This window comes from Leptosomus discolor, chromosome 9 (genome assembly GCF_034619465.1).
Source record: "Leptosomus discolor isolate bLepDis1 chromosome 9, bLepDis1.hap2, whole genome shotgun sequence".
In the NCBI taxonomy this organism is placed as follows: domain Eukaryota; kingdom Metazoa; phylum Chordata; class Aves; order Leptosomiformes; family Leptosomidae; genus Leptosomus; species Leptosomus discolor.
In genome coordinates, this window is record NC_141399.1 from 46,955,463 (window position 1) to 46,964,599 (window position 9,137).

A 9,137-nucleotide genomic window follows, 5' to 3' on the forward strand; every position below is an offset into this window, starting at 1 on the left:
CTGGTGCACCCTGTGCCTTGGTGATGGCCCATGGTGCTGAGCACTGAGGCGGGGCCCAGTATGGCCGTATGTATGGAAGACATCATGAATTGTTCTTGGCCAAACTCTCTCCGTGTTCAGGCTTCTCCCCCTTGCACCAGGGAGTTGCCTCTGTGCCCGGTGGATCCCTGCTCCTGGGAGTCCTTTCCTGAAGGGCTAAGGACCAGCCACGAAAATCACCCTCTCAAAGGCTTGGAAATTACCCGAAATACCAGCACAAGCTGGAGCAGGACTGGGCATAACTGAGCATCCCTTCACTGGGGCTCAGGGCAAGCTGCCAGCACTCAGGATTTGTGCACAACCCCTTGGTAGGTGTGAGCAAGACGCGCCTGCGAGGACAAAAATTACGTTGGTGCCACTTGTAGCCCATCCCCACCCAAAGTGTTTTGGTCCCCTGAGCTGGGACAGGCCTTGAGATCGTGGTTTTAGGTCAGAAGTTGGGTTTTCAACCCAGAAGTCAGATCTTCAACCCAGAAGTCAGAGGTTTGGTGCCGCTGGTGATGCTGTTAGAGCAGGTTGAGATGGCAGTTGTCGCGGGAGGGGATGGCAGGGGTTTCTAATCCCTGTGTTCCTCTTAGCGGCCGTTATTTGGGGAGGTTAAAAAGCAGCTTCTCCCCTGGCTCAGTCCAAGTTGCCTGTCCCGGTTACCCTAGCCCAAAAACATGTGCCTAACTGCCCCTTGGTTTCTTCTGCTGCAAGCTCTGAGTCTTCTTAGGGCTTTTTTGGGGGAGGTTAAAGGCATCTTTCTTCTCCAGAGATGCTCTCCCATGGCATGATCTCAAATGCTGTTATCAGACCACATACCCACCTTCTGCCCCTCTTCAAGTCTGTCCCTGCTGGGAAGAGTTTCAGACCTCAAATCCTTTTTTTTTCTTCATTCCCCTCTGGGGTCCCCACGGGGGATGGAGCCTTCGTGGCCCCGATTCCTCCCGAGCCCCCTGCGGGGGGACAAAAAGCCCCGGGTGCCGGTGGCCGTGTCCCAGGCGGTTGCTGAGAATGGCTCTTTGTTCCCAGTTTCTAATTACTGGTCCCAAGCAGCTCGTTAACCGCTCTGCCCTGCGCCCTCCCGTCCCTGCAGCCACTGCTCGGGGGGAACCCTCCCTCCCCCCCACGTTGGGATGTACCAGGGCTCAGCTTCTGAGTGCGGATTTTGGGGTGACACATGAAACTGTCTCAAAGTGAGCTTGGGGTGAAGCTGCCAGCGTTGCTTATCTCTTTACACAACCCAGGGGGATTCAGGGAGTACCCAGAAAGGGGGGGTTGTACGTGGCCAGAGCAATGGTCCACCAGCCACCAGCAATGGTCCATCCAGAGCCTCCCTTGCAAATTCCATCGCAGTATTCTCAGCCAAAAAATAACCGGCTGGCAGAAGCCTATTGGTGTATTTTTGGGGGAGCCAGAGACAGTAGCTGCCCCACCATCCACGTGCGGTGGCTTTGGGAAGCGGCGGAGGAGACGTGGTTTGCTCTGAGCCTGAAGCATCACACAACCCTAAGGAGGGTTCAGAGCTGGAGTCCTTCCCCCAGCACCCCGCTTGCCCCGGGGCAGAGTGGAGCCCGGCCATTCACTCCCCGTGTGTCCAGATCTGGGAGCACAATCAGCCCTTTGGGAAGCTCGATATGAATGATTTAGAAACAAGTTTTGGACTCTTCCGTGGAGGGAGTTTGCATTTGCATTTGAAAACTGCGGAGGAGCTGGCGGTGCTGGAATGGGGGGGACGGGAGCACTGGCCGGGTGCTATCAATGGGAAACTGTTCTGTCTAATGCTCCCGGGGCCAAAAAATGTGAACTCTGCAGATTTCTGGCTCCGTTCGTGGTCAGAATTGCTGGCTCCGTTGTCAGTGCCCGGCTGCTCTGCTCTCAGCTATTACCGGCTCTGCTCGGAAGCTGATTTTCCTTTGCTGCCAAAGCGGAGAGGGATTTGGTGAAAGATGGGCTGGACGGAGGGTGCCCGGGATGTGAAACAGGGGGATTCGGCTCGCTGCATTCGAGAGCTGGGAAAGCTGTTTGTGCTCTTCGGTCCTGATCAGCCCAGCATCCGACCTGCACCGATTTCAATGCTAAAGCCATCGGTTTGCCTTTGCATTGGGAGGCCTGATGCGCTCACGTCACATAAGACCCCCCTTAAGATCCCACAGGCTTGTGCCCTGCCTGCTTTGTGCCTGTCTGTGTCAGCCCCAGGACACACCACCTCCTACCCCACCGTCCCCATCCTTCTTCTCCAGCCCCCACGCCTGCTCTCGCTGGAGATGGGGCCGGCATCTCCTTGAGCCCTGCGGGAAACCAACCACCCCTGGTTCAGGCGGGGACGGCGGCGGAGCGGGGGGATGCTGCGGAGAGCAGGGGCGAGCTGGCCGTGGCAGCTTGCCTCGGTGTAGTGCGTGCACGAATAAAACCCCGGAGAGCTTTGCACTGAGCTGGAAATAATGGCATTAGGAGCGCTTGCTCGCTTCTGGCCGCTGTTTGGGTTGGCTGAGGCTTTTCGGGGCCGGCTGAAGGGCTGCAGCACGTGGGGGGTTTGCTCCTGGTTTGAGCACAGCTCCGGGAAGGTGAGTAGGAAAAGCTCTCCGGGCGCGGTGGCTTGTTCAGCAGAGCACAAGGGGAGGGACAGGGCCTGGCGTGGTCCTCACCGCCATCCTGACGTCCGTGTACTCACCGGCATCCAGAGGTTTCCACTCATGGAGCATCCCATGGTGTGGAAAAGCTCTGCTGCTGCATCCTCCATATCCCAGTGTGGAAAGGACGAGTGCCCTGGGCAGAGAGCAGAGGGAATGGGGAGGAAAAATAGGCAAATGGTGAAGTGGTGTGTTTTCTTTTTTGTTTTTTTTTCTTTCTTTCTCCTTTGCCCAGGAGAGGCGTGAGGGCTCGCTGGCAGCATGCCGCTGGTGAAGAGGAATATCGAGCCCCGGCACCTATGCCGGGGGGCTCTTCCCGAGGGGGTGACAAGTGAGCTGGAGTGTGTCACCAACAGCACACTGGCTGCCATCATCAAGCAGCTGGGCAGCCTCAGTAAGTCACGGCGCAGCAACCCCGGCGTGGGACGGGAATGGGGTGGTTGGATGCTGGTGGGATGCTGGTGGGACACCATAGTTGCTCATTTCAGTTCCAGTCACAGAGAAACGGGGCCTATGTGAGAGCCACGCAGGCTGGAGCCACCCCTAATTCAGTGGGAATTATCCAGCTAATAAAAAAAAGGAGGATGCTCAGGGCCAAGCCCGAAGTGGGGGCTTGGTGACAGTTGTAGGACCCAGTTTCCATCCATAGCTGGTCTGTGCAGTGGGGGACAGAGAGCCTTCACGAGCCCCTTGCTTCTCGACTTGGCCAGAAATAGGAAGGTCAGGTGAAGATTAAAAAAAAACCCCAACCTGTTCTTTTTAATCTTAGAGCTTTACATGAAAGAGAGGTCTATATGAAAGGTCTAAATCCTCGGCTGTCTTCCTGCCCTGGGATTGATTTCAGCAGAAAAGGGGAGGACGAGAGCATTGCACGCACCACTGTGAAGGTTTAATAGGAGCAACCTATTTCACTGCTGAATAGCGACTTAAAATAGAGAGAGAAGCACAGGCTCTTCAGGGCTCCCCCTTTTTCTTCCCTCTCCAGAACTAGATTCTTCTCTGAAATACCCCCAGAAAAATAAACCCTGTTTTTAGGGAGCTGCTGGAAGCGCGGCAGCTCTCATGAGCAGCACCCATGGGTGCTCAGGCTATGGCTAACTTCTGCAGGGAACAAGGAATCAAACACAAATGCCTGAGCCGGGTGACAGGCTGAGCAGATATCAAAAGCTCCTTGCTCTCAGAAGCTGTTTGAGACATGGTTTTGGAGGAAACCCCGAGGAGCTGGGGTGCTCTGCTGTGCTAGGGGCTGGGTGCTGTGCTAGGACGGGGGCTGGGCTGGGCTGGGTGCTGGGAAGAGATGGGTGCTGTAGCCTGCAGGTGTCAGCAATGCTCTGCCAGACTCCCCACTCAGCCCTGTGATAATAATAACCCTAATAAAGAGCTAGCGTGCTGCGGGAAAATAACTGCTAAAGTGAAACAAATCACAGCTTCTCCCTGCTGTAGCCCTCTCCCCGCTGCCCTTCTCTTGATTTTCCACCTTCTGGGCTGAGTTTCTGAAGGTGATGCTGCATGGCAAGGGGGTGACGGTCGTTTTTTGGCTGCACCTGCCCTGGTAGATCCAAAGGCTTTTTAGGATGAGCACCGCCATGGTTTGGTGCCTCCCATGGGTAGCGCTCCTGCTGAAAAGGATGGCTTGTGCTCCCCTCCCTCCGTTCAGTGCTTTGCTGGGTTTGGGAGAGGATGAAGCTCAGCTCCCAAAAAAAAAAAACCCCAAGGCTGGGCAGAGAGCCCCACAGAGCCTGCGGGGTGGCGTGTGGCCCAGGGGACGGGCTGGGAGAGGGCTGCCTGCCCGCTGCCGCGGCCCGTGACGGGCGCACGTTGCTCTCTGCCAGGCAGGCACGCGGAGGACATCTTCGGCGAGCTGTTCAACGAAGCCAACAGCTTCTACATGCGGATGAACTCGCTGCAGGAGAGGGTGGACCTGCTGGTCATCAAGGTGACGCAGCTGGACTCCACCGTGGAGGAAGGTGAGGGGCTTGGGGCTATTTTGGGGTGATGGTTGGGCGCGAGTGGGTGGGAGACGTGCGCTCGGGGCTGGACCGCCCGCCATGCTCAGTTCAGGGAGCTGAGGCCACCCCTGCATCCCTTCTCCTTCCCGTGCCCCCAGTTTCGCTGCAGGACATCAACATGCGGAAAGCCTTCAAGAGCTCCACGGTGCAGAACCAGCAGGTTGTGTCTCGCAACTCCATCCCCAACCCAGTGATGGAGATGTACCAGCGCTGCGACAAGCCCCCGCCGCTCAACATCCTCACGCCCTACAGGTGGGGTGGCTGGTGCATCGCTCCTTGGGGGGGACCAAGGGGGTGCTGGGGGGGGTGGGGGAGGCCTTTCCAGGAGAGGCAGCAGGGGGGTGGCACCCTGTTTGGTGCTTGGTGAGGGCTGGGAAGAGGCTGTTTTCTCCGGTTGCTGTGTCACCACCCGCATTGCGTAGGGCGCTTGGGATGAGTGACCCCACGCAGTGGTGCTGCAGGTGGTGACCACTGTGTTGGGCGTATTCATGGTGGGGCAACAGCTTATGGCTGTGATCATACCAAACCCCTCTGTGCAGGGGAAGGGGGGTCATCTCCTTTGGCTGATGACCCCCTCTCCTCCCTTCTCGACCCCCCAGGGACGACAAAAAGGATGGCCTCAAGTTCTACACTGATCCCTCCTACTTCTTCAACTTATGGAAGGAGAAAATGTTGCAGGCAACAGAAGATAAGAGGAAGGAGAAGCGCAGGCAGAAGGTAATGGGCAGGCAGGGGACCCTGTGGGGGCTGAAGCTGGGGCTGCCCAGGACCTAGGGGACAGTTGCCTTCCTGGGGCACCCCATGTGCTTCCCCTCTGCTGCGGTGGGTGCGTCTTGATGCTCCCTGGGTACCTCTCACAGTGTGGAGGAGCCAGGCTGGAGGTGGAGCTGTGGCTTGTGTGTGTGCCCCCAGGAGCAGCGGCTGGTGGAGGACTCCACCCGGGAGGTGAAGAAAGTGAGGAAAGCCCGCAACCGGCGCCTGGAGTGGAACATGATGGCGTATGATAAAGAGTTCCGACCCGATAACAGGTTCTCACCATCCCCCTATCACATGGCGTCATCGGAAGGATCACTGTCCCCAGATAATAGGCAGGTTTTACCTACTATGCCTTTAGCTCACCAGCTCTCCTTCGCTTTTCTCTTCTTCTTCGTCTTTGGGGGGGGGATGTGCTGCCCACAGCAGGGTCAGGGTGATAGGCTGTAAACCCATGGTAGCTTCCTGGACAGCTGGTGTTCCCGGGGTCGCATCCTGGACCTCAGGAGCAGCCTTGGCGTTGGGATAAAGTCAGAGCACTTTCCATTTAGCAGCTCAGGGAAGAGATTGGCTCAGCTCTGTTGGTGTCCACCTCCCCTCTGCTATCTCTCTCTGCTTTCTTGTACCTCTGTGTTTTTGTGTCCTTTTTTTGTTTTGTTGTCTCAACCCCAAAATACCCCCCACACCCACGTCCCCCACCCAGCCAACCCCCTCTCCCAGGAGTACGATGGTTGGGTTTTTCCTGCGCTGCAGATCTTACGCGTCGGACGCGGCCGACCACTCGTACCCGGCGAGCCCCAACCACCCTGCTCAGCTGCTGGCCCCGGCGTCCCACCTGGCCCCGGCAGAGCACAAGGAGGGGGTGCTGGCGGCCGCCCCCCCCCAGGAGCACGTCTACCGCCCGGCGCCGCCGGCGGGCAGCCGGCAGAACAGCCTCAACCGCCTCCAGCAGCCCCACGCGCCGCAGCCCCCCGAGGCTATCCTCAACGGGCCGAGACCTCACTTAGTCAAGGATTACGGGTAGGGCTTCAGCCTGCCTCCTCTCTCCTGGTGGGGAGGGATGACCAGGGGAAGGGGGGCTTGGCGGGGATCTGACCTCCCATTTCTGGGCTGGCATAGCGGGGTGAGCCCTCCTCTGGAGCTGCCGTGGCCTGAAACTGCCGGTGAGAGGCCAAATCAGTCAGGAGCACTTTTGGGGTGACCTCATCCCAGATAAGGGGACAAGGCGGGTAGAAGGGACCGTTTTCCCCTGGGATGTTGGCTGCCTTCCCACCACCCACAACGCCCCATGGCCCATCCCACTAGCAGAGCCCCCCGCCTCCCTGACCCTGGGGATCGAGCTTAGGTGGGGGTCCAGAGCAGAGCCAGTCGGGTACTGGGTGGGTGCCCAGGATGGGTGACGGGTGCCGTCGTTCCTCGTGCTGCTGACACGGCTTTGCCCTCCCGTTGCAGCCCGCAGCCGGTGCCGATGGCGGAGTACTTCGTGCCGCCCGCCCCGCCGCCCCCGCCGCCCGTCATCCCCTCCGCGCAGACCGCCTTCGACAGCCCCATCTCGGCTCCCCCCGCGCTGGCCCCCGGCTCGGCTGCCCCCCCTTCCTACGCACCCTCACCACCCCCCGCGCCCCCCGGCCCCTACTCTGCTTCGCCGCCGCAGGCCGGCCCCATGGGACCTCCAGTGGCACCCCCACCGCCGCCACCGGGCCCCCCCGCCATTGCCGCCTCGCCGGCGCACTCGGCGTCGCCGCCGGCCCCCGCCATGGAGCCCCGGAAGCCGCAGATCCCGCTGATGCCCATGAGCGATGCCCGGAGCGACCTGCTGGCAGCCATCCGCAGGGGTGAGCGGTGCGGGTGGCGGCAGTGGGAAGGCGGGGGGACAGATCCCCAGGGCTGCCACCGTGGTGGCAAAATGCCTCTTGGCGTAGAGTTGGGTGGCGTTGGCTTCGTTGAGTGCAAGACGAGCCCCAGGGGATGCGTGAAGGTGGTGGCATCCAGATGGGACCTGGGGAGGGAAAGAAATGCGGTGGAGGGGGTTGGAGGGAGGTGGGGGAAACCCATCGCCAGAGGTGGGACAAGAGCCCCACGGGGAGGACCAGCAGCTCTTGTGCACGTGGCCTCCTTTCAGGCTGTAGCAGATGAGGTCCTCCAAGGCTTCTCCCATTTCCCTTTCCTCTAAGTCTTCAAGTCGAACGGCAGATTTAACCTTCGAGGAGGTCCAACCTCTTCAGGTTGAGGGGAAGCAGAGGAGGAGCTTTATTCTACTCTATAGCTCTACAATCACATGCATCACGTTATTATCTCATACAGCTTTATAATTGTGTTCATCCTGCAAGGGGGGCTGCAGCCACCCCATTTCAGCCAATACATTGAACTGGGGGGATGCCACACACTGGGTGCGCCCTTGGGTGCTGGGCACGTTGCCCCTAAAGCCTTCGCCCCCGCCCCTTTCCTACCACAGGAATCCAACTCCGGAAAGTGCAGGAGCAATGGGAACAAGAGGCCAAAAAAGAGCCCGTGGGCAACGACGTGGCGACGATCTTGTCCCGCCGGATCGCGGTGGAGTACAGCGAGTCCGACGACGACTCCGAGCTGGACGATAACGAGTGGTCGGACTGAGGGGCACCGGGGCTGGGCTGGCGCGGGGCTCCCCGGCTCCGTACCAGGTGTGTATAGGCGCCTTCCCCAACCCTCGATGCCAACGAGCGCGGGTGGCCCCGCTCATTCAGGAGCTTTGCTTTTACACTATGTCAAAAAACCCTTCGGGGGGGCAGCAGCAGCACTGGTAGGATACACCTCGGAGGCAGTGAGACCAGAAATTAGCAGCACCTTCACATTTAATGACTTCAAAAACGCTCTCAAGGCAGGTTAATAGGCTTACTCCAGACTTACACCTCGAGCAAGACCAGAGACTGGCCCTGAGTGTGCTTTGCTAGAGAAGGGAAACCCAGACCCAGCAGTGCTTTTTTAGCTAGATGTTAAACGTATGAACCAGGACCTCCTGGAGAAGAAACCTGATTGCATAGCTGGTGCCACCGTGGGCACTCAGGGAATGGCCGTGCCCTGGGTTTGGGGGTATCTTGCTGCCTGCACTTGTAGGATCTGGCAGCTCCAAAGGCTGCACGTGGGCAGGAGCCTCCTTCCCCGTAGAGCGACACATTTTGCGGCCGTCGCGTGGGGATGGTCACTGTCGTGCTGTTGCTCCTTGGAGAAGACCAAGGCGTGGGTCACCTGAGCCTGTTTCCACCCTTAGGACCAGTTTTCTGGGAGAAAAGGGTGAAGGCAAGGCTTGCCCAGCTGGCAGGGAGACAACAGCTATAGTCCAGGCTTTAAAGGTGCAATGTTTGCTGTCCTCAGGGGACAGGGGCTGCCAGCAAAGGAGCAGAGGTGTCCAGGGACCTTCCCCAAGCCCAGCTCTCCTTGACCGTTTCAGTGTTATTTGAAAAAAAAAAAAATTAATTAGACAAAATGCTGCTTGTAGGTAAACTCTCAACTTGCACTTTGCAGCCCCACAAACTGCGTCCGTATGATTGAGATCAGGTCAGACCCAGGCACTAATTCCCCCCCCCGGCCTGATCTTGCCCCATCCCGTACCGCACAGGCAGGCACTGATGGGAGAGCCTGGAGAGCTGGGCCCCCGCCATGGCGCTGAAAATACCAGTTTGCTTGTCAAAAAACCCAAGATTCATTGAAGGCTTTTCACGCAGCTACTAAGGGAGGCACGGGA

At 58.7% G+C, this 9,137-nt stretch overlaps 1 protein-coding gene across 1 annotated transcript; it reads left to right on the forward strand.

Annotated features, from left to right (window-relative positions):
* The first annotated feature begins 2,915 nt into the window (after positions 1-2,915).
* On the forward strand, positions 2,916-8,029 carry LOC104343563 (actin-binding protein WASF3-like). Its single transcript, XM_086470236.1, has 8 exons — positions 2,916-3,048; positions 4,487-4,621; positions 4,762-4,915; positions 5,263-5,380; positions 5,576-5,751; positions 6,170-6,436; positions 6,869-7,251; positions 7,872-8,029. The coding sequence occupies exons 1-8, from the start codon at positions 2,916-2,918 to the stop codon at positions 8,027-8,029; spliced, it is 1,524 nt and encodes a 507-aa protein (XP_086326362.1).
* The last annotated feature ends 1,108 nt before the right edge of the window (positions 8,030-9,137 follow it).